This window comes from Mycteria americana, chromosome 8, assembly GCF_035582795.1.
Source record: "Mycteria americana isolate JAX WOST 10 ecotype Jacksonville Zoo and Gardens chromosome 8, USCA_MyAme_1.0, whole genome shotgun sequence".
Classification (NCBI taxonomy): Eukaryota; Metazoa; Chordata; class Aves; order Ciconiiformes; family Ciconiidae; genus Mycteria; species Mycteria americana.
This window is the reverse complement of record NC_134372.1, coordinates 39,670,935-39,693,108: the sequence shown is the minus strand read 5'-3', so window position 1 is coordinate 39,693,108 and position 22,174 is coordinate 39,670,935. Positions and strand designations below refer to the sequence as shown.

At 40.5% G+C, this 22,174-nt stretch overlaps 2 protein-coding genes across 5 annotated transcripts in view; one reads left to right on the top strand and one right to left on the bottom strand.

Annotated features, from left to right (window-relative positions):
* TK2 (thymidine kinase 2) overlaps positions 1-18,281 on the bottom strand; it is a 341,867-nt gene extending 323,586 nt beyond the window's left edge. Inside the window, exons 1-11 of one of the 4 annotated variants that reach the window (XR_012776959.1) lie at positions 17,973-18,162; positions 17,051-17,088; positions 16,097-16,171; positions 14,632-14,685; positions 12,989-13,078; positions 11,392-11,465; positions 7,615-7,686; positions 5,755-5,843; positions 5,366-5,445; positions 4,004-4,084; positions 3,205-3,606 (exon numbers count right to left, since the gene is read on the bottom strand). Coding sequence is in view for 3 of the 4 variants with exons in the window: in XM_075510835.1 (XP_075366950.1) it covers positions 3,508-3,606; positions 4,004-4,084; positions 5,366-5,445; positions 5,755-5,843; positions 7,615-7,686; positions 11,392-11,465; positions 12,989-13,078; positions 14,632-14,685; positions 16,097-16,171; positions 17,051-17,088; positions 17,973-18,147 (927 nt within the window). In the remaining variant the exon portion in view is untranslated. Of the gene's footprint in view, positions 1-591; positions 3,607-4,003; positions 4,085-5,365; positions 5,446-5,754; positions 5,844-7,614; positions 7,687-11,391; positions 11,466-12,988; positions 13,079-14,631; positions 14,686-16,096; positions 16,172-17,050; positions 17,089-17,618; positions 17,858-17,972 lie in introns of those variants that run through there. The other 3 variants (XM_075510835.1, XM_075510833.1, XM_075510832.1) reach the window with 3 other exon arrangements.
* A 5-nt stretch (positions 18,282-18,286) lies between these two features.
* On the top strand, positions 18,287-21,336 carry LOC142414018 (chemokine-like factor). Its single transcript, XM_075510836.1, has 4 exons — positions 18,287-18,420; positions 18,533-18,691; positions 19,274-19,369; positions 20,950-21,336. The coding sequence occupies exons 1-4, from the start codon at positions 18,352-18,354 to the stop codon at positions 21,052-21,054; spliced, it is 429 nt and encodes a 142-aa protein (XP_075366951.1). The 5' UTR covers positions 18,287-18,351; the 3' UTR covers positions 21,055-21,336.
* Positions 21,337-22,174: the final 838 nt, after the last annotated feature.

The following is a 22,174-nucleotide window of genomic DNA, read 5'->3' as shown; positions in this document are numbered from 1 at the left end:
TGGTTAATTAAAAAATTGATCTGGACTAGACAGAAGACTGCATTTCTCTTATGTAGGAATTAATCTACCAACTGCTAGTTTTTGTTCTGAAACTAAACTTTTCATTTTCAAAAAAAAGTTTGCAACTTTCTGTCAGCCCCCTCAAATGCTGGGGTGGGGGTGAACACCACCGTAATTCTCACCTGACTTTATTCTGCTTTAGAAATGCACAATGTTGACTTAAACCTCCATACGCTACAGGAAGGGCTGGATTCTCCAAGTCCTGAAACAGGACAGTAACTTGCTAGGAGAGCTGTTATTCCGGGGGAGGGACAGAGACCTTCAGGTCTGAATCTTTTAATAGCAACTGATGGCAGAATACCCAGCACTTCCTACAGTCTCTGCAGGAGGAAGTGCACTGAAGAGAGATACTGGATTATTTCCTGGTGTAGGCAGACATTTTGTGCGCTAATTACACTGGTGAAAACAATTTTCAAGGCTTCTTAAGACCTACAGTTTTGGACAGTCACCTCTGAAATGTTTAATCAAACAACAAAGATGTCCTAAACATGCTTCTCATGCTAGAAGAAATACACAAAAGGCCAGGCTAAGAGAATGCAACTGTTAAATGTTTTAATTTTGCCAGTCTCTCTAACTTCAGATCAATTTATATGCTGCTCCCAGATATTATTGATTTGCTAATACACCTTGACCAGGACAAAGTAAATACCAAAGTCTGGAGAAGACATCCCTCTATCCAGACTAGTATGTAATAAAGAAAAAGCAATACAGGAGGAGATAATCCCTTTTCACACATACTGCAGTTTAGATGTGGAACTCATTGTGACAGAAGTAATTCAATCCAGAATAGCCAAAATGTATGCAAAACCAGTTATGTATGGTTCAGTCTACAAGTATCGGCTACATCCAACTTATGGACCAAATCTTAAAAGCCAAGAGAAGTGGCAGCTTCTTTATATGATCCATTCCACTGGTACTGAAGTTCAGTCTGCCTACAGAAACACAGTCATTTCTATGGTATTTTGCAACTTGCCACCCAATCACTGCTTCTTAGACAGTCATAAAAGGAATGAAATATGTATCAGACTAATGCTGATTGCCCTTTTTTCCCTCCCCTCATCAACTGAGAGATTTCAGGAAACAAAAGCAAATAAATTTCAGGCTTAAAAACAGCTATTTATGATTACTACAGTATTTTTATCTACACAACTATAGCAGACGGCAAACATTTTACATTTATGACACATAACAAGCAACCTGTTTGGTTTTGTTCCCAGTTTTCATTAAATACCACAACCTTCCTGTACATAAAAATCTATACATGAAAACTGATAGCAAAACATAAAATAAATATGTTCTCTGTAGCCATTGCATCTGTAATTTTTAATAAGTTACAGCAATAATTCCTTTATATTCCATTATAATTATGAGGATCAATAACCTCCATCCAAACTACTGTTTTGATGTAATGAAGGGGAAAAAAATCTGACCAAAAAGCATAAATTGCTTTCAAAAGCTGAAAGATAACAGTGAGATTCTTTGTACTGTAAGATTCTCTGTACAAAATGATTTAAGTGTTATTTTCTGGACTGTGTGCAAAACGTACATCCTTGGCTTCTACAATCCATAATGAAATTACAATTTTGAACAAACTGAAGATGACTGAACTTCAAGTTTACAGAACTATTTCCAAAGAAATATTTCTTTTGGTCTCTTACAGCAGAAAAAACGTTGAAAGTTTTAACAGAAGGTTTCAAGAATGCCTACTATCCCCCTACAAATAGGCTTCAATAAGTAAGATGATTACTTCACACACAAAATCTTATTTTTACGCTAGAATTCTAAAGCTTTACAACAGAACAATAGAATGGTAATACTGAGTTCACAAGCTTTAGTATACTAATATAGTACTTCACTAGGAAATGCTTTCTCAGTGCACTGATCATTATTAAGTTGTACTGATTTGGGAAAAAAGTATCCTACCAGATGGAAGTAACAAGAAATGAACTGCATTTCCTGCCTTGGAAAACAGTGCAGTCATTTCAACTACAGTGATTTTTAGGGATACCACGAAACCAGCTACCACAAAACTACAAAATAAAAGCAGTGAAGTGATCTCCAAAAGTAATACTATCAGTTATTGTTCAAAATCAGGTAGAACATGGAAAAGCCAAGTAACTGAAAATTTATATCCTCCAACAAGTTACAGACAAATGTCTGTAATAAGTGATCAAAGTACTAACTGAAGTCTTGGACATTAGCCATTTTTAGGAGCATTCACTACAAAGCTATGACAGATGCCCAACTAAATTAATATAAGCGTGTTTTAAAGCACTGTTAACCTTGCTTGCTCCAATTAAACCAACCAAAACTATTATGGAAAAAAAAATTATATACCATACTTCAGGAAACATTCCCCTCAAATTAAACAGAAAAAGTAATGTGAAAACAGTCATAACTGCTGCATTACAAAGATTATCTTGAAGACAACACTCAGAGGGTAACGCAGAAATTAAGAGCAACTCAACACTTTAGCTAACAAGTGCAAGAATGAAACCTCCACTGTGTTTCTCTAGTCTCCAAGTACCTGTAAGTCACAATAAACTGATCAATAAACCCAAAGAACCACCTGTATTTTTCTTTATAAAATAAGTACAATTGAAGAATCTAAAATAGTTAAGAAATCAATTAATTTAGGTTTTTTATAATCATTTGAAAGGAACAACAAATACAGTTCTGTGCACCCTGTATTTTCACTAGTCCTCAACTCGGCCATGGTAGGGCCAGTGATTTCATGAACACTAGGGAGAAAGAAGCCCTTTTAAAAACCTGGCTTAAAAAAAAGCCTCAGAGCCATTCTGCAATCATTTATGAAAACTGTTATTCTTTTTTTTTTGCCACTGAATTCAGTGGGACTATGCTAGTGCATTGTTATCTTCAGAACTACAGCTATGTTGTGATTTCATGTAAAGCAGAAGAAACTTACTGAATTCAATGAAATTGCACTAGTGTAGGTAGGATTAGAGCAAGACCCCTGTTTCAACCTGACAAGACCTATTTAACAAAACCACTTTAACATGATGCACTTCATTTGCTTCCTCTAACAATAAAAGAGGACATCCCATCTCTTGTATGGAACTTCCTTTCAAATTACAAAAATAGGGTTGTCTTGGGGGGGGGGGGGGGGGGGGGGGAAGCAACAACTTAGGTTACTTATAGAAAGCAGCAGTGAAGTGGGAAATGGGAGAAATAGCCATATGAACCATATTGACACAGTAAAGCTGATGGAGAATGTAAAAACATTAAAGGGAATTGGCTTATATTCTGTTTCTGACTTGTTTCTGAACATTTCATAGCAGTAAGTCCACAACATTCTACAAAGCATAATTCAATAGCAAAAACCATTTAGAAATACTGAATATACTCAAAATTGCCCCCAAATCAGAATTCATGTTTTTTAAAATACATGTTTAAAAAACATGTTTTTTAAAATACAACCGCAGACATCTATAAATGGTGTTGCATATTATATGGATTTAGTATTTGGTCCCGGTTTTCTTCATACTTTTCTACCATTTTCTGCATGTCATGGTCAGCTCCAATAACCTTGAAAAGAAGATGATGAACATTAGAAATAATGACACCATAAAACATGTTTGCTTTTGAGCAAAATAGAACAGGAGTACCACTGAAGCCAAACAGATATACTCCTAGAGATCTGTCCAGTTACCTTTCTGTTCAGAATTTGGCATTCATTAAAAAGCTACATGTCTGATCCTGCAAACAATCACAGTGAACAGCCCCTCAAATTCTACCAGAGATGGAAGACCAGACTTTTATGCTATACACTTGGCATAGCTGTAAACATTTTTCTGAGATTTTCCTTCTCCAAAGGTTATTAGAAAAGCAGATTTATTTACTTTTACCACTAAATAACACTCTTAGTATTTGGAGAGTACAATCCTCCATATGCTTAATTGGTTGTAACTAAAGTGATACTCACAAGCACTGGGCAGGAAACTTTGAATAGTGTATGTTTAATGAGCCAGTCTTCATAGAGCTGATGAATAGCTTCTAAATATTCCTAGAAAAGAGGCATTCAAATAACCTGTATGCCCAGGGATGAAACACACACTGCAATTTTTATACATTTGGTAAGTAGTTAAGAACTACATATAAAAGCCAGCATCAGATATTTCCACTAACAAAAATAAAAGGCATCAGAAGGTTTCTGAGAAAAACTAATTCCCAGTATAAGGTTTTACTCCATGAAGAACCTCAAAGACACAGAGCTTAAAGGAACACAGGGCTCTCAGCTCCTTTTAAGATCAAGGACCACATTTCTCTCCCATAGGATAATCTGGCTCAAGATTTTACAGAGAAAAATACAAGAAAGAGAAGTAAGGACAAAAAGGGCAAGACTGCAAAGAATATGCATTGAAGGCACTTTCTGTGTCAATACATTTTCCTGAAATTCCCAGTTCACTTTCTCCTAACTCTGACTCAATTTCCTCTAAAAGCATTTCCACCTGTCATCAACTATTAGGTTTTTTTCATGGAGACCACTTAACATTTTTCATTCGTAATTGCCCACCCCTCAGTAGAGCTGTGGAGTAACACAATGTCTCTTCAAATCCATTATAGCAAGGATTTATTCTCCAAGGCAAAATTTCACATGGCCCAAAATTTAGCTCTTTACATATATCTTCAACTGACAATTGCTTCTACTGAACTACCCAACACCAGAGATACATTTGTAGTATACAGTATGTCTTCAGTAACTACATTTATTTCTGGTTAGGCTTTCTTTAGGAGAAAACTTGTTTAACGAAGGGCCATTCTGTAACTGAGACACAGAAAGTGATCATTCAATTACTACAGTTTATTTTTAAGCAGATTCCCATGCTAACAATTTTCCAGAAGTTGCTTGTTTTCAGACACAAGCAGAGACACTTTTCAGGCATAAACATCCTAGTAATAGCAGACAACAGAAAGTGCCCACATAAATCTTCAGCACCTGCATGCACAGGTATTTCTGCTTCAACTGGGTGCTTTTATGCCATTTAATGATAGAAAAGCAATTGCCTTTTTACATCTTAGAGAAGATTAACAGTTGATTAATACTGCACCTAAACAGTCAGCTATACTACACTGATTACTAAAATGTAACGCTTGGGAAAGCCAGTGTGCACAACAGATCATTTTTATAAAATAAATCAAAATTAAATACTGAAGTTTTAATTTGCAATGGAAACAGCAGCACCACATTTTGGCAATATACTTAGGATATGATTTTAGTATTTAGATTGGAATCATTATGTTTTTAAAGCTCATTGTAACCACATATGTTGAAGGAATTCCTTACCAGAGGAATGATCTTTTCCTCTTCTCTGCATCTTCTCTTTAACCTCTCATAACAAACTTCAGGAGAAGTCTGCAGATAAACTACCATAACAAAAATTATAATCATTATGTTTCAGGATCAGCTTTAAAAGCAAAGAAGAAACTTAACTTCACAAACTATAGAAGGAAAGAATCCTGGCTTGGGTACCACCACTGAACCTCCCCCTTCGGCATTACTGTTAATCAGTCCATGAATTATCCACAAATTCATGCTGTCTGATGCTACACATTGCAACCACAATTATACTGAATAATGTGATTATTTATGACCCAGGAAACAAGAATTCTTTTTTCTCCCAGTAAAGAAACCCACCTACAAACATGCCCCTCCAGATCCCATTAAAATTTTACCTATCAAATCAACTGCAACGTCAGTGTTGTTCTGGATCCAGTCAAACCATTCAGTTAGGACAACATAATCCACCTCTGGCATTTTTCCGCTGAATAAACAAAAAAGTCATCACTCACTGAACAGCATGCACACATCAATTCTAAACTCATAATTTTTTTCACCTGACTAGAATTACTCCCAATTTACTCCGGCATATGTGAAATGCAAACAAGACCAAGATTACGCCCACCCAAATTGAAGGCCTCATAAAGCATTGTTTATACAATAGAAAGACCAAACCTTTTTCTTTTTTTTTAAAAAAAAGAGTACTTACTAACACGAAGTTTCTATTATTAACAGTTACAAACATTAATTATTTTTCCCACTACAGTTAAGAAATAATTACTTGGTGACTAAGAAGAAAAACATTACCATGTTGACATTTATACAATAACAACAAATTAGTGTCAATGGTATTTATTGCTCAAGTTCTTTATATCAGGATCATTTCAAATATATTTGAACTACTGCAGTGCATGTCACCAGAAAGGCTTGATTTATTAAGCAGCACTGACAATTCATTACAGAAGCCATAGTAAAGAGCAGTGGAAAAAATAATGATACTGTGTAAATAAAATTTACTCCCACTGTAAGAAATATTTGTGGAAAGAATACTGAAATATTCAACATGTTTAATTTGAACTCCGCATTCAGAGAGTATAGACAATACTGGAGACAACTGTCCCAAAGTTATCTCAGTAAGAATAACAAAATATCAAACAACTCATGTAAAAGGGAGTCCACAGAGGACATATTAAGAATCACATATAATGTTTTTACTAGTATCGTAATTTTCACTTATTACCATATACCTAAATAGTCAAATATTACTAGTTTTGCATTATTCTGTCTTCAAAACTGGTGACAGTAACACATACTCCACACGCTTTCCTAAATGCCTCTGCAATAAAAATATAAAAAAAGAAATGGGGTTGAGAGGGTCCTATCCTCTCCAGCTGAATGATTAAGACCAGTTGCAACATTTTCAATAGTGCTGAAGAAAGATTCCACAGATTTCTAAACCATTCTTCTGGCAACATGCTTTGATCACTGGCAAAACTGAGTAAAGATAATCCGGAAAGATATTTCCACTTAAGTATGCAAGAAAGTAAAACCCGTATTCGTACCACCTCCCTTCTTTATCTGCCATCCAGCTGAATATCTTGCCTCCCAAAGCACCCAAGAAATGGGATAACACAATTCACTGCTATTCTTCTAATATATCAATTGTATACATTTCTGGGTAGCAGGCATATACATAAAGCCAATTACCGATTCTGCCACTTTTCTCCAAGATATATATGGGGAGAACAGGAAAGTCAAAAGGAATTAGAAATCAGAAAAAGCCCCACTATTCTTACCCTAAAAGACAGATACATCCAGGTCAATTCTGCATTGACCTGCCCTACAGACAACATGCCTCTGCCTTCCCTGTGTCAGTGGAATCCCCTGGCTAATCCTGTGAGGATTCTGGATCAGGCTCAAGATCCATAAAGATACAGGTAATGTATAAGGCACAAAAGGGTGTTTGCATTTCCAGAGTTTGCTGTCATTTGACTCCTATCAAGTAAAGTTTTTACTGCAAAAGTTAAACATGAATGGAACAAGCTTTATATCATAAATAACTATAAATTCAAATGGGACAAAGTCAATCGGTAGTGCTTACCCTATAACATACCATGCATACTCACGTGCACACACTTAAAATAATTCTACAGTTTTACACCTAACATGACCGTGTTTCAGTGCTAAACTCAGATGTGCAATCGCAGTAAGAACTTGGACACTCATGCATATCTCTGCATGCCGGAGAAGCTCACAGCAATTGCTGACAATTTAAGCCTTCCATCATCGTCGTAAATCTTACTCTATTTCTCTCTCTGGGAAAAGGCCTGCAAAGCCAAAACACAAATACTGAGTGACATTGGATCAAAGAAGAGCTGCTATTCCTCATATTCACACAGTTCTTCATCCCTTGCTTAAACTAATGATTTTCCTAAAGGAGAAGAGCTTGTGTAGACTAGAGATAACAAGGGATTCTTCTCCAAGATGGGGACCCTAAACAATACTTTCTCTGACAGAAAAGAAAGCAGAAGATAACCTTTGCTCTTTGCAGCATGCTTACCCCGTTCAGTCTGAGTCTTATTTTGAATAAAAAAAGTTCTATTTCATTTTTACATGCTTTTAATGGGAAAATACCTTCCATACAGCTATTTAACAGTCCCTTTGCTGAAGATACCTGTTGAATAGCTTGAGCCTCAGGGGGTTTTTTGATAACATTTTCAGCAAAGTTTAAAGATACGTCAGGTCAGTTTTGTTTTCCAGACCTTCCATCAGACAGGCATCATTCAGTTTCTACCATGGACAACCTTTCCTGTGTTCTCTGCATGATTTTTGCGTGTTAACTAACCTGCACAAGACTTAGGATCACTACCCTACAGAGACAGGAGATTCCTTCTAGGAAATAGGAACAAGGAAAGAAAAAGCCTCTGGAAGTTACAAAGGAATTTTCCTTTGCAAAATCTGTTTAGTTACAGAATGATTTTTAAAATTTTCATGCAGCAGTTGAACAAAAAAAACACAGCATGGGAAGCAATCATTTTAAGTTATAAGGCTTTTCCCCTGCCACAGGGCACTATTATCCTTCTACATAAACTATCAAGTGTAAAGTTTGTATTTTCTCTTTGTTCCTCTTATAGCTAAGACACCATCTTCTAATTTTTAGCCCTTAATGTATCCACAGCCATTCTGTATCTAATTAGTCTTCTGTTACTACGGTCTTGCAATTTCAATAACTCCCATTTTTTGTGTTTGCACCCAGTGTGCCCATAGGTGACAAGTGTATTCTCCCAACTTTTCCATACAAATATGTCAAGCTGGGTTTGTCTCTTTAAACAGGCTTTCCATTCTTGTGATCATGCCAGTATCTCAACTTCACACCTGTTTCAGTTTTAGTTCATAGATCATGAACAAGCAGTTAGAAGCGTAAAAAGTAATGTTAAAAAGCTCTCATAAAAAATGTGTACAAAAGCACCAATATTTCCATCTCCCTCCTGGAAGCCCTTTGCCAGATACTTCCAAAAGTCACATTTACTCTTCTCTGGGCTACACAATACTAGCATTATTTTGTGATCAATTTTTATTTATCTATAAATATATTAAAAGATATCTATATTTCTGCTTTTCAACTTACAATCTTTCATCTTATAGTTGAAATTTCTGTTGTCGGTTCAACTGAATGACAGAGTTTATTAGCATACTCTCACCCTTTGTACCAAAGCACCAATCCAAAAGCTGATCCAACATGAGTAACCTCCTTCCAGCCTAATACGTCCCTTTCAGTATCTCCCTTCAGTGGGACTTCCCATCACATTACACACCAGCTTCTGCGCTTACAAATAATCATTCATTGAAGCCTCCCAAAACCTCCTTGATAAATACATAACTTCAGTTCAGATTGATGAGAATGCCTTTGTTTGGGGGGGTGGGGTGGGTGTGGAATGTTACAAAACACAATTACTAGATTAGTCTAACGGGATATGTTGTTGGTCACTGACTTTACATTTTGTCCAAAGCTTTAATTATACTTTCCTTCATCATTTTCTCTGAAGTTGTGCTAAATACTGAGGCAGATGAACAAACCTGCAGTTACTAAGATGACTTTCCCTAACTCCTAATACGGGCTCTGCAGTAGTTGTTTTAAGTCCCAGGGGTACTGCCTCTACATTACAATACTTTCTCCTAGCACAACATTTCACATGCTTTCAGAACTCTGAAATGGACTTTGTTTCTGCTGTAGTTGTGCTTACTACTATTTCCATACTCCCATTATCATCCTGCCTTTTCTTATAGGCAGTTTTCTTTCCTGTACACAGAAGTATTAGTTTTGGAGATGTCTAGTTGATCTTTAAAGAACTACGACACATAAGGATAGGGCAGTGATCAAACAATATGGAGTAAAGCTATAGAACTGCTTGCCATAGGATGTCCTGGAAACTAAAGGTTTACACAAGCTTAGGGGGGAAACTGGACAAGTTCATGGAAAAGAAATTCCCTGTGGGTTACTAAATACAGAGAAACCACTCCTGAATAAGGAAGTCCCTAAACCATAAGTTACTGGATATACTCAGAAATTATCATAAATGCTTACCCTGTTCTTACACTCTTTTCAAATACTTCTGGCCACCACTGGAAACAGGACATGAGGGAGGACAGATTTACTTATTTTTTTAATGTGACTCAAAATGGCTATTTTCATGTAGCCCCAAGTTTTCCTTGTTTTATTTATAATCCTTTTACACACCCTTATATCATATTTTGGTTTGCTATTGCTAGCATCACCTGGCTTCTAGCTTGCTGTAACAAAACCAAGCAAATGCCTTCTGTCCAACATTAAAAAGTGCTGAAGCCACGAAACATCTTAGATGCCCTTAAAAATGTTATTACAAAATTAATACATAGAGTTGACACAAGCACACTTAGCCTCATAGCAACAAAGTTCTCAGTCTTCGGGACAAAAGCACTTTGTCAACAATGAGGAAAAAAAACCCCAGTAATTAAAAACGAGAAAGACATTCCAGTACATTTCCACTGCATACAGACTGGGATAAATAATGTCTCTTTCTGTTTGCCTCACATCTTACAGTGTGTGTCTCAACTTTCAAAGCACTTCCAGTAACAGACTAGGAGCTTATGTAGCATGAATGCCATCTTGTGGCATGCAGCCATTCTCCCTGCAGACTGCAGTGAGAAACTGGTTTTGTCCTTTAAGACCACTGAAAAATCCATTAAAACAACAATCTGTTACATACACTTCTCAATATAAGGTCAGCAGTCTAAACAAAACAAAAAATACCAGTGCTGATTACTGCACTACTGTAGTTAGTATGGGATGGATGAGTTACACATTGGCCAGGTGGTAAATGCTTTTTCTATCTCGGGCCACAATCTTATCCCCCGGAACAAAATAACCTGGATTAGGCCCAATTGCTCTACCTCTGGCCCAAGCACACCTGGGGGTGGGGACCTGATTCAGAAAGTGACATTTAGAGACAAATAGCTCTTGTTCTTTCTTTACTCACTGGCCTATCAAGGTTTTCAGGCTACTTTGACCCTGTGAATCCTGATTCTGAGCAATGGCATGAGGGCTGGAACGCTTGTCACTCGAGTTCCTGCTTGCAAGAAATGCCAATCCTGGATGCTAGGCTGGATAATGCTATCTAGTTCTCTCCCTCCTACAGTGTTATTCCTTGTATCCCCATGGTTTTGACCTGTTCAGTAAGCCTCTGCTTTGATTTAAGCAAGACTTTTGTATTCAGCTGGAGAGCAGATAACTTTAAATGGTGTTCTAAATAACAAGATGTTCTAAATACACAAGAGCACTTCTGAAAAAGGCTCTTGCCTGACCCATGTCCTACAGGTTTTATTCTACCAGTGGACACCACGTCCCATACAAAACACACTGCCACTCCAACAAAGAACTGACAGATTTCACAGACCACTTAGATGCAAATTACCAAAGAAATCATCAGTCAATTATATGTATTTTTTTAATCTAATTAAGCCAAGAAAGTAAAGTAGAAAACTATATACCATACCTTCGATACAAATTTTCTACAAAAATGTATTTTGCACTGTGAATTGATCGCTCCATCATTCTTACAGGGGAAATCTACAAAATAAAACTTGACAGTTACTGACTAGTTTACATTTTTCAGCACGTTTGTTTCTTTTCAAGCTCATATTGCACATCATGTCCTTTACATTATGAAATACATAACATTTTCAGTTCTTCCAGATCTTGTGATAAAAAAATTTACTGGGAGGGCGGGAACCACAAAAACAAGTATTCTTAATCTTGCTTATGGTCGCTGCGTTATTAAACACCTATGTAACTAAGTTGTTATTCATACGCAAGTTTCAAAGGTAACTGTGGAAGCATTCAACTGAGCAGCTGAAGTTAACTAGGGGGGACAAAAAAGTAGCAATCCACTTGGGATCTGCAGAGCAACAGGAACTATTGCTACCTGAGTTGCTGCCACCTTCAGGTGTGTTACTGTGTCAACAGCACAGGCCTAACATCAGAAAAACTGTAACAAGAAAACAGAACTTTTTAAAGAAATAATTACAAGTGACAAAGTACTGCTGCCTTAGCCAGTCCTGCACGTGTTCAAACAGCGCTTCATTTTGGAGAAGAGAGATTCTCTGACACTCTCTGGCCCCTGCAGAGCAAGGCAACTCTGGCAGAGCTCTTTCCAACCAGGCATTCTTGCACGTTAATGACCACAAAAGCAACAATTGCTCCAGCAAGGCTCAAATGGCAAATGACAGCAAGGCACAGATTAAAATGCAGGGCGATCCTCAGGAATTTTTAAATGAACATTTTCTGCAACAGAATGAGATTTCTATTATCTTGAAAAAACACCTCTTCCAAAAAGCTAATGATTATATGTGTGGTATCACTATCATATGTGGTTCTTCTGAAAGTTTGCCCTGACACAAACTTGGAAAATATAATGCAAGAACAATCATTAAGATACAAGTGTGCCACCCACGATCAGATCTTGTAATCAGGGAATGGAAGATTTAGCAGAGAATGTAGCAAAAGGTGTTTTAAGGAAAGAGAAATGAACAGCTCTTGATAAAAAGGTAGAGTGTGTGAATCAATACAGAAAAAGAAAAAAATTACAAGAAAAAAAGGATGTAAGCCATCTGAAAAAAAGCAATAGAAAATTTTAGTGGAAGTATTTTGGATAAACACAAGAAGCAATGGCTAAATTTGTGCTAGACAGCATGGAACAGTAGAATGAATACTAACGCTATCTTTAAGATTACCTAATGTTTGCCAAAGATTTGAAATAGCTAAATTTATATAGAGACCAACTACAGGCAAGTCACTGACATGTGATGATGAAGAGATTTGTGCACGTCTAGCTCATAAGGGTGGTGCAAAAAAAGCAGTATTCGTTTGGGGAAGTAAAAGTTCTGAGCAGGTAGGAGGCAGATGTTTCACTCCTGGAACACGTTGAGCATATCAACAATGTCTTTGCACCATAAAAATTCATACTCACTGCAGGAACAAAGACAGAACGCAAACAACAACCTAACTTTTGGATGATAGAAGGTTAAAAGTATTTATTACTCATAACTGTATCTAATTCTTTTTTAAATTAAAAGAAAAATATGTTTATTTACCATTGGTCTGGTATGCTGCTCCAACATGGTAAGCTGTACGTAAGTCTGTAATGTTATCCCCCATCTTGATGCATCTTGGTACATTAAGCCCTAGGGTTAGAGATGGAAGCGAGACAGACAGACATTTTCGTTAGGTCAAACAGCAAAAAAAGGGAAGTTGGGTATTTAGTAAGCTTTCGCACCACAACAGAATTGCTAAAAGAAGTACACTAAAACAGCTGACACCAGGTTTGACAAGAATTAAGTGATTATTTGCTCTCCACAATGCAGATATAAGAATTACAGTCCTGGTCCTTAGAGATACTAAGTGGGGCACCTGGAATGCTTGCTGAAGTCAAAAGGAATTAGTTACTTTGTACCTGGAACAGTCAGGACCAAGCTCATATGAGACAGGTCAAATATGTTTAGTAATTAAAAAAAAGTATCTGCTACTCTATTTTTGTGCACTGACAGACTCTCAGTATACCCAGTCCATCCAGAAATGCAAATACGGTTCCAGTAAGTATGTTCTGGGCCTCAGAAAAGGTGTCTTTTAACACAAACGACTGCTCTTCCCAAAGGATCCTCAAAGCAGTTCTCAGATCTTCCACTCTTTCCAATTGCTGCAATTCCACACACACATACACTTACAAGCGACAGTCTATCCTGCAAAGCAGAGAAAAGATCTGACTCAAAATAAGACACCATTCAGCGTCTATTTGCTGAGGTGACAAGCTTTAAGTCAGCAGCATGGCTTCAGTCCACAGATCTGACCTCTTTCGTTTCTCCTTGTCCAAGATCAGAATGGGAAAGTATTCTGAAGTGCACAGATTTCTGTGATGATGTGCGACACAGCCAAACACGCCCCATCCCTTTACTAATAATAAGAAAGTAAAGCATCAGCAACTCGTAGTAGGGAGAGTTTACTTTTCCAGAGGACCTATGCTAGCAGTAATTGCATCAAATACATGTTTGGGCACATGTGGTTTGGGGTGTATCCACACTGCTGTGTTGACAGCAAATACCACATGAGCTTGAGCAGAGATACCCATCTCAGCCAGCAATGAGATTTGTGCAATGGAGGGGATCAGACAAGCAGGGAAGACCGACATCAGAAACCACTTTGGCCATCCCAGCAAAAGCATAAGCGTATCTACAGATGTAGTCAGAGCCCTGACTGCTGTCTCCGAGCACAGCTGTGACAAAGAGACGTACTTGTGGGGAATGGTTCCAAGAAACGACGACTACCCAAAAGACAACAGAAGCTCTCAACACCTCACAGGACTGAATTTTCCTCATCTTCAGCAGTCAAATGATATTAACTGATCAGATCCACCCCTCACTTTGAGTGATGTTCTTCCCTTCTTTGAAATAGGCATAAGTAGACTTAGAAACAACTGTCACGCTCACACTTACTTTTCTGTGAATTTCTTTGGCTCATATGCAATAGAAGACCCAGTCCTTGCCAAAACCACATTTTATGTGCAATGTTTCTATTATATGCATGTCTTAATCACAGTAAAAGATCTTTTGCATCATGGAGCTTTATTTTTTGCTGTATGAGATTATGACCACACCTTTCATAACAGTTTTGCTGACTGGCAAGTCCTCATGCATGTCTTTCTAAAAGGACAGTAATTGTAGAAGTAATTTCTGCCACTTACCAGGATATTATGACCACGAACATTCCTCCACTTAGTCACTGGTTCTGTCAAAACCTCATTAAAAAGAATTACTCCATGTTAAACATATTTTAGATTCAAAATACTTAATTTGACCCTACAAGTCTACAACTATTTTAATGAATACTCTTTCAGTAAGTCAGAGTATTCAGGACTTGTATTGGAAAGCTCATCCCTCTTCAAAAAACAACACTGAATCCTGTAATACAAAACGTAATAATGAACGCTGTTAAAAAATACAGAAATATCATTATACAACATCTTTTTAGCATTTTTAAACCACCAAAATACAACACTGGATTGATTACGTAATGAGTCTGGATATAATTTCACTTTTTCAAGTCAAAATCAGTACCATGTAAGGGAAGGAATGGCCTAGCTACGTACTGATTGCATTTCAATGACCTGCTCATTCCCTCACAAATTAATTTCTCAGAAAGTAACACTTGTCAGCAAAGAGGATCAGTCTGCTATCATATTACTTTTCATTTTATTTTTGCGATCTAACCATCAAAACGTATTCAAAACTTTTATGAAATTAATCAGAAAAGCTTCTAATCTGAATAGGTAAAATCACAAGAGACTTATCTGGTTCAAACAGCGTCGAAAACTCCAACGATACTGTAGAGCCAGACCTGAGAGAATCTGATAAGCCTGGGAAGTTAACTAGCTTTTTAAAAAATGTTGCACTATATGCAAATTAAGGTTTGCTATTCTTTGGGTTAATAGTTATTTACTCCATAAGGATCATTCCTGTTAAACTCCCAAATACATCTGGCAACCCAGCATTTCTATGAGGAATCCTAAGACTTATTATCAAATGTGCTCCCAGGTCTGCCAGGAAAAGTATTAATATCTGATGTGCACAAAGCAATTGCTCACTGAGGTTTGATCTTGATTTTGTTTAAAATATAGTAAGCCTGCCCTTCCCCTAATCTTCTTCTAAATAATATGAAATCAAATACCATGCCAGTCTAAGAAATCCCCAGAAACAATTCTAAGAGATTTTTCGTTTTTTAAAAAAGCCCCATTTACTGGGATCTCAGTTACCTGACATCAGTATTTTTACATCATTACTTCTTTGTCTTTACTTTGCTTATTACAAGATACATCTAAGATTTAAGTGACATAAAAGAGCAAATAAGCGTGCCCCAACATGCCCAACCCATGTGGGTCGCTGTTACTTTACGGAGGTACAACCTCTAATCCACAGGTTTTACTGATATTTTGGCATCCAGTACTATATTACATATGATCTAAATTTCTCTTCTACAGTTTGACTACAAATAGTTGGGGAAGGGGGAGGTGCACCAGTAAGTGCACTGGCTCACAACCTGCTGCTCCTTTCTCATTAGCCTAAGAAAGGACACTTCTAAGTTGTCAATTTTGTCAAGACAAGCAACTGCTTAATGATGTAAATAAAGACAAAGAAATGTACGTCCAGTACCTCGATGCTGGTAGTTTGTGCAAAATAATCCAGGCATGTTGTTTTTCCACTTGCAATGTTCCCCTCGATACAAATCTGATTAAAAACAGCATCACCTTTAAAAACCGTGCTACCACATAGTAGTAAACAGCATATGTAAAAATATACTCTTTCCATATCAAGCATGCTACTTCCTTATAATGTAAATAGATTATTTTACAGGAGGACATTGGGGATCAGTTTGGATTTTGTGACTCTCCACAGACCACCACTTCTTCTCTCCCTGACATACATATACCAACAGCCTCTTTACCAGGCAAGGGGCAGCCGTACTTTCTGGTACCCCTGCAGGCAGCTGCCTGCTCGCCCTTCGGCATCCCACCCCCTTCCCACGGCCCCCAAGAGCTTCAGAGGGTCACCTCCTGGTCTGCTGCTCCTCCACGCTGCCTGCCACAACTCTCCTCAGAGACTTCAACTTAACTTTCAACTTAAAATAAATGCCAACTGAAGTAATAATTTCAGTAGCCATTAAATAGATAGCTTAAACCTTAAGATGCATTAAAATTTTATTTTCAGAAACCTGCACAATTAAAATAAACTAGGAGAATTTCATTTCAGCTGTCTTTAAATTATTTATAGCTTAACGCAATTAAGATTCCAAATACAAAAATAAGCCCCACAGGCAGGGTTGTATAGGGCAACTGCAACGCTACACACGCAACGCTGACCCCAAACTGACGCCTGTCCCTACACAATACCATGCGTTTGCACAAATCCCTCACGACTTTCTTGCAATTTACAGAACCAGATAAGCGTGGGTTTGCACCGAGTAAGGCCCAGTAACAGACCCACCACCTGGACACCACTCAGTAGAACAGCCACGTCCAATGGCTGCCATACACATACGCTCCGACTGTAGTAAAATAAGAGATTGCACCTTTTACATAGTTTTCTGAACAAAATGCAAATACTTACAACTGTCCTTCTATCATCTTCTTTTATCAGATGTTTATCTAGAATAGAAATAAACAGGAGTTACAACCAAGAAGGAGGTCTTCATAACTTAACAGTTATGGCGAGCCTCTTAACGTGAGCCCCTCCATGAAGTTTTTAAGTTCTCTATTGCTCAATACGAGTATTTGCTAAATCACCAATCTTTAAGGTTTTAGGTAATCATTGGGTCATGTAATAGACACACCGAGGCATACACTGACACAGTTTTAGCTTAAGTTCTCCATTGTCCTTGACACTACAAAGAGTCAAATGGTGAGCACCTACGCTCTTTCAGCAGATTTTTGTTATCCTTACTGCTCCTCAGTTAGTTTCCATTGGGGAAAAAATAGATTTTGGAAAGGCGGGCCATGTGCTGACTGCACAGGCCTAGCTACAAAGCTGGGTAAGGATGAAGATTTTAGGACACCTCCAAGACAAGCAATTTAGATGTCTTACATCTCAAAACTGCCTATATAAAACTTCTGCAAGCAGTGCTCGGATTACTAGACCCTTAACAAAAGGCAACACACAAAAAAGGCAGTTTCGGTACCCCGACACTGCCAGCGAGGGACCACGAAGATCATCAGGGCCACGACGTACAAGAAATCGGAAGAAGCGGGTTTGCTCAGTCCGAAAAGAGGGCAAGTCCTGCTGCCGCCCCGTTAGGAGGCCCGGCGGCTCCTCACACCGCCGCGATCACTGGCGCAGAATCCTAAAAAGACCTGAGCAACGCTCCTGGCTTCCCCCCGAGCCGCCGCCGCCGCATCCTGTTTACCGGCCGGGCAGCGAGGAACCCGGAACGCGTTCGGGAGCGGCTGTCACCCCCCGGCCGCCGTTCTCGCACTTCCCCTTCCAGCGGGTTCCCCACCGCTGCCCCCCCCGCGCCCCCCGCCCGCGGACTCACAGCCGCCAGCGCCGCTCGGGCCGGGCCGGGAGCGCAGCGCCAGGCCGCCCGCCGAGGAGCCCGCGGCCGCTCCGGCCGCGCAGGCGGCCCCCGGCGCGCCGCTCCCCGGGCCCCGCCGGCCCCGGGCCCCGCGCAGCGCCGCGGGCCGCGCCCAGGCCGCGCCCAGCCGCCACATGGCCCATCCCCGCCGCCGCCGCCGCCGCCGCCCGCACCGCCACCGGCGCGGCCCTGTCCCGCTTCCGGCCGCCGCCCGCGCACTTCCGCCGCCGGGGGAGCCGCGGGGCGGGGCCGCGGCCGTTGCTGCGGTGCCGGTGCCGGTGCCGGTGCCAGCCGAGGGGTGCGAGTGCAGCAGCGCCCAGCCCGGCCCAGCCCCGCCGCCATGGCAGCGGTGGAGGTGGACAGCGGCTTCGCCCGCTCCCCGCGGGGCGCCCTGAAGATCGCCCGCGCGGTAGGCCCTGAGGGGAGCGGGGCGGGGCGGGGCCGGACCCCTCCGGGGGTCGCTCCGGGGCGGGCGGGGAGCGGCGGGCGCGGCGCTAACCCCCGTGACTCTGTGTCCTCAGCTGGTGGCGTTCGTAACGTTCCTCTGCTTCGTGGCCTCCCGCTCCCACGGGGCGTACACGGCGCTGGCCGTCATGGAGGTGGTCATCACGGCGCTGTTTTTTCTGCTGTACTTGCTAAAGCTCGACCGAAGGATGAGCTGGCTGTTCTGGCCCTTGGCTGTGAGTATGGGCCGGCCCCGAAGACGAGGGATGTCACCCGTTCTGTGGTTGCCCGTTCAGAGGGGCTGCCGTTTCTGTGAAGTTAAAGCAAAACCCAGACTCTCGTTGTTGTTGAACCAGTTCTCCCTCACAGAGATGGCAGTGTTCTTTCGCATCCCTTTCTACATAGCTGGCTTACAGCCGTTAACGGACCCTCCTGTACCACTTGCTTAACTTCATAATGCTGTACTTTTCACCTTTCACATCAGAAATTAAACACACGCTTTCACTTAAATATTAGTGAGTTCTTCTCTTACCCCCCTTTTTTAAATTTATTTCCTGCTTTAGTCTGTCAACTGTAGCCAAGTTGCATAAATTTGAAAAAAAAAAAAGGTAGAATGAGGAAGTTTGATGAGACAACAAACGCTCTTTTTAACATCAAACCACTGGGTGTCACTATCGATCTTCCATGGATACTGGTGTGATTCTATTTCTATAGTAAACCAGCAATTTTTAATGATTCGTACACTATTGGGAGCGATTCACGTTCTTCTTCAGGCATGCATTTCAGAATAAATATTTTGCTTCCGCTGGCTGTTTCAGGATATTTTCAACTCGGTGATTGCAGCGTTGTTCCTCCTCATCGTGTGCCTGTTTGCAGTAATAATCAAGACCAACAACGGGACACTGGCTGGAGGAGTAAGTAGGAACATTATTAACGAATTTCCTTTCTTAAAGTGGACGTGATTTGACCCTCTCGGTATACTGACATTGTGGTAAGACCATGAAAATAACTCTGTCACAGAAGAACGTACTCGGCAGTCGCAAACAAAAGTGAATACGCATGCAGTGTATCTCACAAAAAAAAAGGAAAATCCTCAAATCGCTAGTAATTTAACGATATTACCAGACTTGGGAATTACTCCAGAGAAGTACTAACACTGAAAACTCCTAGAGTTTAACTAATCTGAGGAACCTGCATTTACTTCCATAGCTTGAAATCCTAGGTGGGATAATCCATAGCTCTTTCAGGACTATCCAGTTTGGTTATGCTATTTAAAAAGAAATGTCTACAGTCCTGCTAAAAAGAGTTGAAACTTTTTATCAGACATGCTGGTTATTTTAAAATATGTTATTTTTTCTGACACAAATTGAGAAATTATGGCAGCTGAAAAGGTTTTTTCATACTACGGTTGTAAGACTTTTGTGTACTTCACAAGACCAAACCAGTTTGATAGTTCAAATAACTGGTATTTTTAATTGAAATGAAAACTAATGTAATTAACATTAATAAACAATAAGGGGGAAAAAACTCAGTTTTGAAAGTATTTAAGTCTCCTGAAGTACGAGATAAGCAAAAATGTGACAAGCAACCAAAAGAAACCCAGAACTTGCCACAGGAGTTTTTCAAAATCTTGTGACCTTAAGAGACGATGAGGTGGAAAGCTGATGTCTTCGCTGGCAATGACATCCTAAGCAAAAAGTTAATAGAAATGGAAGTTAAATTGGAAGCCGGAGACTAAGCAGGTAGCTTGGAAAACAAGTTTGGGCAGAACGTATGACATCTTCAATGCTGGGAGAAACAGAATTGCCCCAAGGCCTGTACTGCTGGGGCACAGACTGCCTTCAACTGTGCTCTCCTGAAAGAGCTTGCCTTAGCGTTACTCCCACTGATCAGATAATTCCATTTTAGAACATGCTTGCATCAAAAACTAGTGTGCATGTGGGATGGGGCTGAAGGGCAGAAGCTGAGCAAGTTAACTCAGCAGTCGTTTTGCAAACACGTTTCCAGTTGCCTGCCTGAAGTTGTATATTTTTTAAATACTTACGTACATTTTCTTCAATTTGGAATATGTTTCCCATTCAAAGCTTCAGAGGAGAGGAGCACTATATTTTTCCTGCCAGGCTTGTTTCTACAAATGTTGACTTTTCTCCGGGCCAATACCATTAATCAGGCAGCCCTTAAAGAGACAGAAGGGTTTTCATTTAGGATAAAAGCATTGTCTGGCATAATGCAGCATTAGCTTAGCTTTCAAGGAGAACACATCATCGCCAACACAAACATCAAACAAAGCCAGGGCGTAGACTGCTATATGAAAGGCTGATAGGATTTAAATACGGATGTTATTTGTCAGCTGTCTCACATCATGCAGCTATTTAGAAAGCCAGAACCAACTTAGAAAGATGAGTTTAGTGCTGCTTTGAGGAACGGTAGATGAGTCACTACAGTATAAGATAGAGATTCTATGGGGAAACTCACATTATCGTTATTCTTACAGGTGTTTGGTCTTGTATTGCTTGTTCTCTGTGTCGTCGACGCCGTTCTGCTTTTCCAGAAGATTAGCCTTGATGGACCAAGAGGAGGGAGTACTCCTGCGAAATGAGATTACCATTTTAGTAAAAGAACGATTTTTCTATTGATGACTGTTTTACTGTTCTCTTTTAAAGAATTTGTATTTTCACGTGTTCACCTTTGAATTTCCTGTGCATTTATGTACATTTTTGCAAGTATTGTTCATAAGTTTTCTTACATTTACAAATGTAGTTTCAGGGTTGCAATTTCACTAGTATAAGCTTCACAGAAAATTGTCCTGTTTTTCTAAACTTAATTACATTTTCACCTGTATGAAAATTAATTTCGTAATTGTCTTCTTTCTGTAATAAAATACAAATAGGCCTAAGTGCCTTTTGGGCCTAAGTGCCTAATTTAATATTACTTATTTATTAAGTGCACTTGAAGTAAAAATTACTTGATTTACTGTACCAATAAACATCTTTAGGAACAGATTTTTTTTCAGCCTTGTGTTCCTCATTGCATAGATCAGCATCCTGGCTGACCACTGGCTCGTGCCATGTGAACGTTGTATTGCTGCGAGACCTTTTGATCCCCAAATTTTCATTTCTATGCTCAGAATAGCGCTGAAAATAACCACGCTGCCTCCCTAGTGTGCTGCAATCGCGACTGTACTGCAGTGCAAGGAAGGTAGTAGAGGAATTGGTATCAGAAGCCACATAATGTATTCAAGTGTCTGTGCTACAGGTGCTCCTGCGCTGAGAGCCAGCGCTGAAGTTCAGCGCCCTCCCGCGTAGCCCGGCTGCCCAAGCCGAGCCGCAGGCGCCCCGCGATGGGAGAGGCGGTGCAGCGGCCCAGAGAACAGACCAAGGGGACGCGCTGGGAAGAGGCAGCTCGCGTTGAAGCCCTTCCAGGCACCGAGGCGTGCGCAGGCCGGGGGAGCCCTCCCGGGCCGGCCGCGCCCCGAGCCGAGCCGGCGGCAGCGCAGGCAGCTACCGGCCGTGCCCGGCAAAGGCGGGCGGCCAGCGCCCGCAGCCCAGCCAGCAGCTGCACCCCGGCTGCGCTGGGCCCCGCAGCCCCGCCGCGGGGCCGGAGCCGGCTGGGCGCGGCCGGGGGTGCCCGCGGCCCGGGGCCGCGCCGCCCCTGCGGGATCCCCCCCCCCGCAGCTGCTGCCGCGGGCGGCAACGGGGCCGGGGTGCGGGGCCGCCGGC